The sequence below is a fragment of the Dunckerocampus dactyliophorus genome, chromosome 10, assembly GCF_027744805.1.
Source record: "Dunckerocampus dactyliophorus isolate RoL2022-P2 chromosome 10, RoL_Ddac_1.1, whole genome shotgun sequence".
NCBI classification, from domain to species: domain Eukaryota; kingdom Metazoa; phylum Chordata; class Actinopteri; order Syngnathiformes; family Syngnathidae; genus Dunckerocampus; species Dunckerocampus dactyliophorus.
In genome coordinates, this window is record NC_072828.1 from 16878441 (window position 1) to 16891682 (window position 13242).

Genomic DNA, 13242 nt, shown 5'->3' on the forward strand with positions numbered 1-13242 from the left:
CAACAGCATAATTAAAGCCACTGACATTACACACTATTAATGGTCTAAGCCTTAGGTTCCCATAGTGGGGTATTGCCAAATGTTGTTGGGGGTACGTAAGTAAAAATTAAAAACAGCATGATTACATTAGCACTTGACACAGAGTTATGTAATGCAAACGGACCCCTCACGTGAACAGCCCTGCACAGTGCAGCGAGCACAGTACAGAAGAACGGAGACAAAGCATTAAGCTGTTCATTGTTCTGTGTGTTATATGAACAAATGATGATTGTATTGTGCTTTACAAGTGTTTAGTCTTGAAGATTTCCTTTATACTGTGCGTTAATGAGAGCTGGTTTTCATAAGTCGTGCTATGACGACAGCATTTTCTGGGCCGTTGGAGCCTGTCATTTGTTTCTTGACTTGATGCGCTGATTATGTTAGAAAGCCCACAATTGTGCATGTTTATTTTCTTTGTGCGCCACTAATAATGTCTTTTTCAGGCACTGCGGTCAACTTGTACGGTGGTCCTTGAACGCACCATAGTTGTGTGTCGTGTGACTTGGATTGAGATTTATGTGTATGACTTTCTCCGATGCTGCACAGACTGATGTGTATTTTCTTTCTTTCACCTCATCCTTGTTCACAAATATTAATGCTGTACCTAAATGCATAGGAGGTGAGGTTTAACAATGTTAGCTCTGTGCCGAGTGCCAGTGTGCCTATTAGCTTGGAGCATAATCTCATGCTATTTGAGCTCATATGTCCATTTAGCTCTCGTATTTAGTTGAATCAATTCAAAGAACCTTTCAAAGTTATAGCAATCTCAGAAACTTGGATTAATACTAACAAAAGGAATGGACTTCGAGCTGGAAGGATATGAAATGACGTGTGCAAACAGGAACAATGCAAATGGAGGAGGTGTGGCTGTATACGTGGACAAACATGTGAACTACAAAATGGTAAAGAATATGTCATTTGTCATTGATAACATTTTAGAATGTATAACAATCGAAATCTGTAAAGAAAAAAGCAAAAATGTGTTAATAAGTTGTGTGTACAGAACTCCAAATTCAAAGATTGGAATATTTGAGGATTGGATTAAGACAACATTTACAGACATAGGTCAAAAAACTATTTTCATATGTGGAGACTTTAATATTGACCTCTTCGACTCACACAAATGCAAGGAAATAGACGACTTCACAGATACAATGTATAGTTTGAGTTTATATCCTAAAATCATTAGACCAAGCAGAATAACAGACCACTGTGCCACCCTCATCGATAATATATTCACCAATGACTTTGATAACAACACCATCAGTGGCCTGCTAATTAGTGACATCAGTGACCATCTTCCAGTGTTCACAATCTACAATGAACATTATAAGAAAAAACAGGTGGAGGCAAAAAAGACTTTTCAAAGATTGCGTACAGAGGACAGCATCCGTGCCTTCAGGAAAGGACTAGAAGAACAAAGTTGGGAGAGTGTCTACAGTGCAATAGATGTGGACGAGACATATGACAGCTTCCTTGGTACTTATATGGAGCTCTACGATAAGAACTGTCCCTGGCAAGAAAAGCCCAAGAAGCAAAAGAGAAACAACCAGCCATGGATGACAAAAGGACTAAAAAACGCCTGTAAGAAGAAGAACACATTACACAGGACATTCATCATTCAACAAACTAAAGAAGCAGAACAAAAGTATAAGACTTACAAAAATAAGTTGACAACTATCTTGAGAGTGTGTAAGAGGGAATATTATAGTCATGTACTAAATAAGAACAAAAATAACATGAGAGCAACTTGGGGCATCTTAAATAGTATTATAAAGAACAACTTTAAGAAAGCAGACTATCCTCCCTATTTCATGGTTGGAAACACTTACAGGAATGACATGAATGCGGTAGCTGAAATGTTTAATGAATATTTTGTAAATATTGAACAAAAACTGGAAGAAGAAATTCCAAAACAAGACACAATTGATGAAGGGATTGATATTATCGATAGGAATCTTAATTCTATGTTTCTCACTGCTGTAACCAAAAAGGAGATCACTGATATTGTTAAACATTTTAAGGCAAAAACATTCATGGAATCGAAATGGAAACAATTAAAAGGGTCATCAATGAGATCGCAGACCCGTTAATATATATTAGTAACTTATCATTTCAGACTGGAATATTTCCAAGCAAAATGAAAACATGAAATGAAACAAAAAAGGAGACAAACACCAATTTACAAATTATCGGCCAGTTTCCTTGTTACCACAATTCTCTAAAATTGTGGAGAAGCTATTTAATAATAGGTTGGACAAATTTATTAATAAGAATGAACTATTGGCTAGCAGTCAATATGGTTACAGAGCCAACATTTCAACTTCTATGGCACTGATCGAAATTACGGAAGAAATCACTACTGCCATAGACAACAGAAGATGCGCAGCAGCAGTATTCATGGATCTGACAAAAGCCTTCGATACAATTAATCACACTATCTTAATTTCAAAATTAGAAAGGTACGGAATTAGAGGTTTAGTCTTAAATTGGGTTAAAAGCTACCTAGCAAAGAGGAAACAATTTGTAAAGCTAGGAGAATATACATCTGGGAGTTTAAACACCACGTGTGGAGTACCCCAGGGGTCCATACTGGGACCAAAACTGTTTAATTTGTATATTAACGACATTTGTAAAGTAACAAACGACTTAAAATTGGTCTTATTCGCGGATGATACCACCGCTTTCTGTTCTGGTGAAAGCACACAAGAACTCATTAAAAAGGTCAAGGATGAAATGGTCATATTAAAGTCATGGTTTGACAGGAACAGATTATCCCTGAATTTAAGTAAAACTAAAATAATGCTATTTGGTAATAGCAGAAAGGACACGTACCACCAAATACAAATTACTGGAGTGGATATTGAAAAAGTGGAAGAATATAAACTCCTTGGGGTTGTAACAGATGAAAAAATGAGTTGGAAATCTCATATTAAATATATACAACAAAAGGTGGCGAGAAATATCTCAATATTGAATAAAGCCAAAGATGTTCTTGACCAAAAATCACTCCACACTCTGTACTGTTCCTTAGTATTACCATATTTAATGTATTGTGTGGAGATATGGGGAAATAATTACAAAAGCAATCTTCACTCACTCACTGTACTGCAAAAAAGATCTGTGAGGATAATTCATAATGCCAAGTATAGAGAACATACAAATCCTTTATTTTTAAAATCACAGATATTAAAATTTGCAGATTTAGTACACTTTCAAACCGCTAGAATAATATATAAAGTTAATAACAATTCGTTACCCAAAAATCTAATTAAGTATTTCTCAATCAGAGAGGAGAAATATGATCTTAGAGGAAAATTAAAACTAAAACATTTATATGCGAGAACAACGCTGAAAACCCACAGCATTTCCGTGTGTGGAATTAAATTATGGAACGGATTGAGTAAAGAACTCAAACAATGTACAGAGATGAGCAAATTCAAAAAACAATACAAGCAGTTGATGTTTGCTAAATACAAGGCAGAAGAGTCCTGATTGTTCTGTCAGGTTTGTTTTTTTTTTTTTGTTTGTTTAAAAAAAAAGAAAAAAAAAAGAAAAAAGCTTTGTTCTTTCTTTATTTATTTATTTAGTATTGCCATTATTATGATTATTATTATTATTAATGTATATATATATATAATTCTTTTCTTTTTTTTTTGGGAGGGCTGTCTTACCGTTATCTATTATGTATTATCCTGACTAGGAGGGCTGTCTTACCGTTATCTATTATGTATTATCCTGACTATCACAGCAAACATGACATGGAATGCAGGAAGTGAACAACATGTACTGTACAAGATGTAGATTTGGATGGGGGGTAGGATTAAATAAGCTTTGCTTCTTCCTACTCCTTTTGGACATGTGAAAAAATGATTCATGAGATGTATTCCATTGTAACCTTCATGTTCAAATAAACTAAACCAAACCAAACCAAACCAAACATCCTTATTGCTTTCTACACTTTGTGCCTTTGTTTTCACAATTACTTAGAATTACTATTTTTATGTGTAACATTAGTTGCACTGTTTTCCTTATTATTCTTTGTATGCCATGTTGTTGCAGACCACAGCAAAACACAGCAAAAGAGCATAAAGATCAGTTTGACACGACTTGTTATAAATAATGTTTTATAACAGCTACTAAAACGCAGTCAATGTTACACCAGCCGGGCACATGTGCATACACTCAAGAAGGGACAACTAAGGAAGACATGCTCTTCTGTAAATATTTCCTTTCAACATCAATTATATAGTCATATAATAACTGAACAAATATATCAAACTAAAATGCTTAACTGTGTGCTTACGTGGTTTATGTTTTTTAATTGTGAAGGAGTATGGGGTACATGGCTTCAAGTCAAATGTCTGAAGGGGTACAGGATTGTGAAAAGTTCAGGGACCACCTAAGCAAAAATAACACTTCTCTTAATTCAGCCAATAAGCAGATGTTGCACTAACCTGCTGAGCCACAGGCACACCCATCAGCCTCTCAACTTCCCCAAGTTGCCTCAAAGACTCTTCTATCGACTCCTGGTACTTGAGTTCTGCTGCCATATACTGCTGCAGGGCACTCGGTGAATACTGGAGTTTACCTAAGGAAAACAAATTGTAATATATAATTTGTAAGGTTGTCCGATAATATCGGAAAAAACACTGCCGACGAATAATGCTAAATAATCAACAACTACGTGAGCCCTAAACGTGTAACTTAGCAGCCATTTACAACGACAGTACAGCAAAGCACGCTGGGAAACAGGAAGTGCTGTTGTCAAAAACCATATACATCAAGACGCCGCATCGAGCGCTGAGCCTTACGTCAATGTCGCCGCCCTATTAGATGTGCCAAGGCTGCTCTGTAAGTGAATACAAATAAATGTACTTCCTTTCATAAAGCGCCTTTCTACAAAATAATTTCAATTAATGCCTCTCGTTTATACATTCACACACGCACTAATATACTTGGTAAACAGTTAGGCACCACAAACAATGTATTTCAGCTTCTCAGATGGCTAACTAAGATAAGAATTTTATGGATGCCACACAGTAGTAATTCACATTACATCAGCTCTAGAGCACAAAGTAGTGCCAAAAAAAACACAGTATAAACATATATACCAGTTTTAATGAAATAAAATAAGAATATAAAATAAGAACATGCAAGTTATCAACCAAAATAATATTCAGCAAATTCATGTATTTTAAACAATACCCCCTTAACTAAAAATAAATTCAATCTTTCCAAAAATAACAAATAAAGAAACACAAATGTATTCTTATATAAAATATGTAATACATTAATTATCTACTCAGAAATGGATGGAGTAGCCAACAAACAACTGTACACTTTCAAGAGTATTGTTGCTTTAGAACAATTTTACTCAAGAAAAAGATATGTGATGTTACACATATCGGTATTGGTACAAAGTAAATTGAGAGTTGGAAAACATCAGCATATCGTTTGTGTGCGAAAAAAGCCAATATTGGACATTCCTAATAATTTGCCACATAACACACATTTACCTGTGCCTCGGTTCTCAACTCCATTTCTTGGAGGTTCGTTCTTGAGAGAGACTACGGCTGGAGACGGGAAGGTGGAAGGAGAAGCCTGTCTTGCTCTGGATGGTGGAGACTTTTTACTTTCAAGTCCAAAACTATGAGTGTAATAAACAAACAATACAGACCATTAACTCTTCTATCACTATTAGTGATATCAAGAATAAAGAATAGCTTCTATAACTTCAACAGTTTTAATTACCAGGATAAGGCTATACCTATTTAACACTGCTCTCTCTCTCTCTCTCTCTCTCTCTCTCTCTCTCTCTCTCTCTCTCTCTCTCTCTCTCTCTCTCTCTCTCTCTCTCTCTCTCTCTCTCTCTCTCTCTCTCTCTCTCTCTCTCCAGTTTGACCAAACCAAAACCAAAACTTGAAGGACACCTTTCAACAGACTGCTCCCCTGTTCTGAAGGGTGACGCTAAGGTATGAATATGTTGAGATCAACGCAAAAAAGGCTTTTCTGAAGTGTTGCTCACCAATTAATGATACGAGTCTAAAAATAAATCTATTTATTTTATACACAAAATAACACACAGTAATTCTGTTTCTCATTATAGTGGATACTCTTGTACTGCAGGGAACAGGAATAATACAGTACTACTACTTGGATTTTACGTCTGTGTGATATGACTGCCATCTAGTGGTCTATCTGAAAAGCATAAAAACGTTGACTTGATCACCTGTGTGAAGTGGAGTCTTTCAACTGTTGGCTAACCCCACTGCTATGAAATGACACAAAGTCATCATCATAGACTGCATCTCTCTGGGAATCTCCAGAATGAAAAGAGCGAGCAGGCGAAGACTTCCTCTCATTCACTGTGGGAGGAAAAACAAGTTCACTAAATTGTATAAAGTAATATCCTTACCCCCAACAGTGTTATGCAGGGTTAATTATGAGTCAACCAACCTTTAACATTGAGGTTCTTTAAGTAAATGTTGATTACACTGAAAGGGTCACCTTTGTTCAACTCTTCCCAGGGTATTTGACTACTGTCCTGCTGAGCAAATGGCAACGCGAGAGCCGAGCATTTGGCAGCCTCCTGGAAGTCAGTCAGGCTCTGCATTTCCCTCCGTTGACTAGAAAAGTCATTGAAGCAATCCGCTGATCTTGCAAGATGCGTGTTGGAAGGCTGAGGAGGGCTGACTTCGTCCTTACAGATGCTCTCACTCAAGATGGTACACTCACTGATGGAACCTCCACTTGAGTCATGTAGATCTACCCTATTCTCCCCAGCTTCTCCAAGTCCTTTACTTTGTGGTAGGTCATCTGGTCTCTCTAAGCTATTGGTTTTGTGCATTCTTTGTAGTCTATAACTGCTAGGAGAGTTCTCTGTTAGATCAGCTGAAATTTGCTGTGGTTGTCCCGAGAATGTGTGCAAATGGCCAGCTCCTGGAAGAGAGGCGCCATCATATGAGCTAAGACCTGTGCTCACTAAAAGTCTCTGAATCCTTGATGTCAAGTTGCCATTTTGTAATGTGCCATGTCCAGTTACCAAGCCTCTCTCGTTAAGATTAGCAGGAGTGGAACTTGGGGCCAAAATATCCACGTCCAATGAAGTTGCTTCACCGTAGTTGATCCCCACCCGAGCAATCTGCCGGGCCTCACTCTCTATGCGGTTAGAGAGGGAGATGGCTGTGGCCTTGAGGGCATCAATGCGGGACCTCCTTAACTGAAAACTGGTGGTGGGCGGTGCTGTGTGTAGCCCCTGTATGGGCTTGATGTCGCCAGCTGCCGCCGTGTTCTCCAGCCTCAGAGGCCGTGAAAGGAGAGGGTCATAGTTTCTACATTGTAGTGCATCACTGCTGGAACCAGAGAGGGACTGAAAATTTGGGCTCAGAAGGTCTGGCTTAAGTCTAGAATTCACTCCAACATCTAAATCACTCCTATGACAAAGAGAACACAAATGACAAAATAGATGTTATAAGCTTGCAGAAGTCCTTGGAATGATAAAAATACATTTTGTCCACAATATTATTGTTACTGTGTAGATTAAAAAAGATTTTATGCAAAACTGACATCTCACATGATGTTACAAGAGTGTACTATAAATGTGTCCCTTGAGCACCAAACATGACAAAAATCTCTCATCCACTTCTGCTCCACTTTTAACAGAAGCACACAGAAGAAGCTTTTGTAGTTACGGATATTTATGTCATGAAGGAGAAATGTACTTCCTCGTGGACATGATGCCTCGTTTGACCACTTCACAAAGGACAGCTTTTAAAAAAAGCAGGCTTCACTACACAAGTTAAAATAAAGCCTATCTGTGAGTCAGGCTAAATTAACATGATCATTATGTTGCTGTTAAAATTTGACTGTAATGTTAGCACTCTAGCTCACATACTGTCGCTAATCTGGTATTACTAACGTTTGCGTCGGCAAATAAACTACATTTCTTACAGTTATCACTGGTGGATGAGGAATGGCCACAGTAAGCATGTCACACACCGAGCAAAAGAGCAGCAGGACACAAAATAGTATAACATGGGGCCTTTAAGTACAGTAGACATGAAGTGTGTTTATCCACCTTTCTAATGGAGGAGATAGCTGATCATTCAAAGACCTGTCACTGCTTGATGGGCTTTGTGGCAGTTCCATTTTCTTGTTTTCTTTATCAGACTCTCCAGACGGCTGATATATTGGTCTCTGTGGTACAAAGATACACAAACAACCATTTAATTTAGTTTTGTCCAGTATACAGTATGTGAGAAGCAAATCTGTTGAGGATGGAACTAAAAGGTTTAGCGCTTGTAATAAATACCAATTGATTTGAGGGAGCAGAAGGTTGCATCCGCGTGACTTCCTCCAGTGTTAAAAGGTTGTACATGTCATCTCTGTCTTGTTTCGGCAGAGGGACTACAGTAGCCTCAGTGGGAGTGACTACAGTCTTCGCCATTTCCTTTTGCCTCCTGTAGAGCTCCTGGAGCCTCTGGTTTCTTTTCTCGGTCTCTGCTATCAATGATTTCTTCTCTTCCACTTGACGTCTCTTTCTTTCCTCTTTCTGTTTGACAATGTATTGACGAATTTTATCTGCATCGTAGTGGCGTTTTTTCTCCTTAGTTTCAGCCACATTAGAGGACTCTGGTCGGTTTGGGGAGGGGTTGGCACTACGACAGCCTCTTGAAGGAATAACTGTTGGCACTGTAGTTCCCCAGAACGAGAGGGGAGTCCTTGTTTGAGACAATGACCTCGCTTTGCCCCTCTGACCACCCTTACCTCCACCAGATCTTTGCAGAGACCTCTCCTTCTCCTCAGCGTCTTTGCACTCTACTTGTGGGTCATTAAGTATGGCCTTGATATCTGCTGACAACAGGTCTTTGCCTGCAGCCGCTGGGCACTTGTCTTGACCTGCAGACGCGGGGCTAGCAGCGGATGTAGAGTGGCTTTTGGATTGACCCTGACATGCATTGCCAGTCCTTTCTTTGCTTCTAGGCCGAGGGTGGTGATTTGCTTTTGAGCCTTGCTCAGACTCGGAGCAGCGTTGGGAAGCTGTGAAAATTAGGAGAAAATCAAAACAATTACCGACAGCACAGTAATAGTTTAACACAATGTTTCCCACTGGGCATCATGCAACTGTTTATGATAGTATTAGGATGTGAAAAAATAACACGGTAGCTAATTTATTTAGGTTACCATTTCTAGTGTAATTAATGCATGCGCACCATGGCAAGCGACAGAGTCTGACGCTCTTTTCAAACCTTATTCTGACCTGAACACATAAACAGCAGTGCAATCCCAACACCACATATGTATGCCCAACTCACAAACATGCAGGGTTTCCACTTCATGTAATTGATTGTGGCGCTGCACCAAGACAAAATAAAAGCTGGCACAATTTAAAAATGTGTTGTTTTTTTTTACTTGAAAACAAGGTTAAGTAATATATTGTATACATGGAAATATGTATATGCTATATTGATATATATAGCTTATTTTTGCACATATTGACCACCATTAGTTTGAAAACAATTTAAAATATCAAAAATGTCCCACGGGTGAGCTACTAGTGGCTATCACGTTCATGGGATACATGCTAACTTACTTTTTTAAAGTATCACTTGATAATCTTTCTCTTTTGTTATTAATACTTATAGGCTTGTTGTCAAAACACTAGTTGTGTGTTCAACATAAACAGTGTGTCTAGCTTTAAGATGGTGACGCTATCACAGCAGGTAGCTCGTATGCTAGCAGCAGCTCACCAGCTGATGTTGAGCAGTTGAACGAAAATAAGCTTCACCTCTTAGTATTTTTATAAGTGTTCTATTCAAACATGACACCTGTATTTAATGACAAATGAACACACTGAGTGGAGGTGTGCTTTGTAAATAAAGTACTATTTAAATGTTGGCAGTCACATACAACACAAATAGATCACTTTAGCAGCTTTAATAGTGCTGAAAGTTGGATACACCTGCACTATCATAACCCTGGACCCTGAATTTATACAGGACAGATTTCTATAACAAAAGTATTTAAATTGCTAAATCATTTTGTTAATTGTGTTATTTTGAACTAAAATATATTATTGGACAATCAATTTCCCATGTATTCGTATTACTCTAAAAACAGACATCAAATTAAATTTAGGTTTGTGCCAAATAGTACAAAATTTTGTATTTGTGTGCTAGTCACATAGTACTATTGTACTAAATAAGTCAGGTAACAAAATGATGCTCGACATTTTAGACTCACTTTAAGTCAGCCATTTGTGACCCACCAAGTCGTATCTTGCGGCCCGCGACTGGACATCAAAGAGTAGTGCAACTGCAGCATCCGGGCAAGCTCAATGTTACTTATACTTGTATACTTACATACTTACAGGGGCAAGTTACCACCAAAACTGAACTAACAGTGGTGTTATCACATGGATGTATTGTGAATTGTATCGTATCCTGAGGTACCCTGAGATTCCCAGCCCTACTCCCAATACATGCGGCCCAGCCTCACCCAGACTCCACCTCCACTTGCCCCCAGTGAAATTGAGTTTGAGACCCCTGCTTTAAGTGCTCTCAGCAACTTTGCCATTAAATTAACAGTTTTGAAATGTTCTCGGTTCATGTTCTGCTGGTTGTTGAAAAAAGTTCAATAAATAAGTCATAAAAATTGTTATTTGTCATAATTGGACGCTGCAGCGGCACGACACAGCGGTGGCAGTCCGCCCTCCCATGCAGCTCACCACAGCAGCTTCAAAAATCCTAGGGCAAACCATGACACGTCTCTCTGTTCGTCCCTCATTCTCACCACACTATCACGAGGTGCATTCACAAACAATCTGAACTCCGAACATCACAACAGCATCTTTATTGTGCATGCATGTGTGCTCGAAATAAACAAAACAACAAAGAAAAACAATAAGCCTTATCAGCATTTAAGTGTGCTTGAAAATCGGGAATTTGAAAGCAAACCCTCATTGCTCATAACATGGATAAAGTGTGATTTCATTAAAGTGTGACTAGTATATATATATATAATAGTAGAAAAGACACTTCTGTTAGGCAAATAGATTTTCAGACATGTGGCATCTTTTAGCTTGATTTAAATTTTCAGATCATTTGGAGCTGTTAAAACATACATACCTGTACATATGCCTGTATAATTGTGTCCTGTGATTGTCATTCATCTTTCTGTTAATAAAACAGTAAAGGCTCCAATTAACGCCATTATTCCATTAACTGCAAAGTCCCCTACAGTTGTTGGTCTATAAAACCAAATGTCATCTAATTAAAAGGCTCTGTCCCTCTTCAGCTCCAAAAGACACTATTCTCAACCAGCATTTGGCTTTCTTAACTCTGTTACGGCCTGTTGACGCCTGTCACTCAGGGAGTTGCGTTGCAAAATGTTGCACAATAAACTGCGTTTACAGTTGTCCCTCTTATCGCGGTTAATTGGCCCGCCCGCGATAAGCAAATTTCCAGAAGTAAGATTCAATATTAATAATTTGAATATTTTCGTAGTTCGAGCATAGAAAAACTGTTTATGACTTTCTAAATAGGTTTTTTAACATTAGAGCCCTGTAGACATGAAATATAAACCCCATAGTTTTACAATCATATTATTCTTCGTTTGCATTACAATGAGCAACACTCAGGCACAGGCTATGTGCTCACTGCAGGGACAGAGACAGCCGCTGCTCATAGCTTGTAGCGAGTTACCAAGCAAACTTGTTAGCCTCCAATTTGGTTATTCTAAACTTAAAGGGTTTCGAATGGAGTGGAGGAAAAACACAAAGTAAGAAGCCAAAATTGTACCACTTCCATAAGGAATCGGAGGATAACCTTTTTCACTCTATCGTGTCAGACATGCCAGGGCCGACTCCATGAAGTGTGAAGGTAATGTAACCTAATATCATGTCGCCTTAATCTAATATTACTTACGCCTCGTGACCAGAATACTACATACAGCGAGTTCAATTCCTAGACTGTGATGTAAGTCGAGTTTTGGTGTAAGTCGGATCTTAAATTATACCTACAGTATATTAATAACATTTCCTTAAATATGCGTATTTTTGACTAATTAGAGCGTATTCTAAGGGTGTCCTGATACAACTTTTTCACTACTGATACAGTTCCGACATTGCAGCCTTGGCTGCCAATACGATTCCGATATTGGAGCCTTAAAGATCGTCTAATACTGATATTGATACGATATCATGCCAAATTCAATCCATGCCGAAGTGAAAATTGCGATCTACATTCTGTAGCGTCTTAGCCAGACAGTTGTGAACACTGTGCTGAGCTGAACTGAGCTTCACTCGAATGCCAATGCCCTACTCTGCCACTCCCCAGGGTCCGTGTTGCTTGTGGTGGGGCCAACTTCATCATCAAATTAGGTCATAACTCATTGTGCACCCAACCAGAATAGCCAGTCGATCTCAATTCCTTCCGGTCAATGGTAGCCAGTAGACACACAGATGAGACAGCTGTAGCTGGAGATAGTGTGCAAAGCATTATGAGGGAGATTGTCCATTGCTGTATAGCAACCGTCCTAGGGGGTATACTGCAAAGCCAGTTTAGTGGATTAGCGAGGTGTGTTGAGTATAAAGCTGGGCTTGCCTGTTCAACTAAAGTAGCTCTCTTTTAAAGCGGCCACATCACCATGGTAACTTAGGCTAAACTCACAACCTGGTCACAACCAGGTTATGTCCAGACTTTCAGTTAAAAATGGGCTATGAAAGTGCCGCTGTTTCACTGTGTAACTCATTCTGAGATGACGTCACCATTTACTGGTGGACATGAGAGCAAGAATAATTCGGGCAGCACTATGATGGGAGGTACTACTTTGAGATCACACTGATTCACATTCTCTGGAAGAGATATGGATTTTCAGCCGAGACAACACCCTACATTTGCTCACATTTTGAGAAGAGAGTCAGGAATAAAATGCAATATGATCCATATTTCAAAGATGAAAAAAGACAGTTGTTGCTCCAATGTATTTTTTATTTTTTTTTAAATGGATAAGTGTTATTATGTCAAAGTTGCGCAATGTTGAGCGTTGATAAATGAAAAGACAAGTAGGGTATAATTAGGATAATAATCAATGTTAACTTGCGCATTTATACGCTCTGCATTATTCTGCCAGCTGTCCTCCCTTGCTGCATTGGTGGCGACAGTGTTGTTTTTGGCAGCGATAATCTTTTGGGAACTCCTC

General features: G+C 38.6%; 1 protein-coding gene across 3 annotated transcripts in view; it reads right to left on the minus strand.

The window, feature by feature from the left end:
* Positions 1–13242, minus strand: part of cep350 (centrosomal protein 350) — a 46271-nt gene that overhangs the window by 17218 nt on the left and 15811 nt on the right. For 2 of the 3 annotated variants that reach the window (XM_054789600.1, XM_054789602.1), the window contains exons 10-15: positions 8354–9081; positions 8120–8238; positions 6499–7475; positions 6272–6407; positions 5559–5689; positions 4497–4630 (exon numbers count right to left, since the gene is read on the minus strand). In XM_054789600.1, the coding sequence (XP_054645575.1) occupies positions 4497–4630; positions 5559–5689; positions 6272–6407; positions 6499–7475; positions 8120–8238; positions 8354–9081 (2225 nt within the window). The remainder of the gene's footprint in view (positions 1–4496; positions 4631–5558; positions 5690–6271; positions 6408–6498; positions 7476–8119; positions 8239–8353; positions 9082–13242) is intronic. The other variant, XM_054789601.1, reaches the window with a different exon arrangement.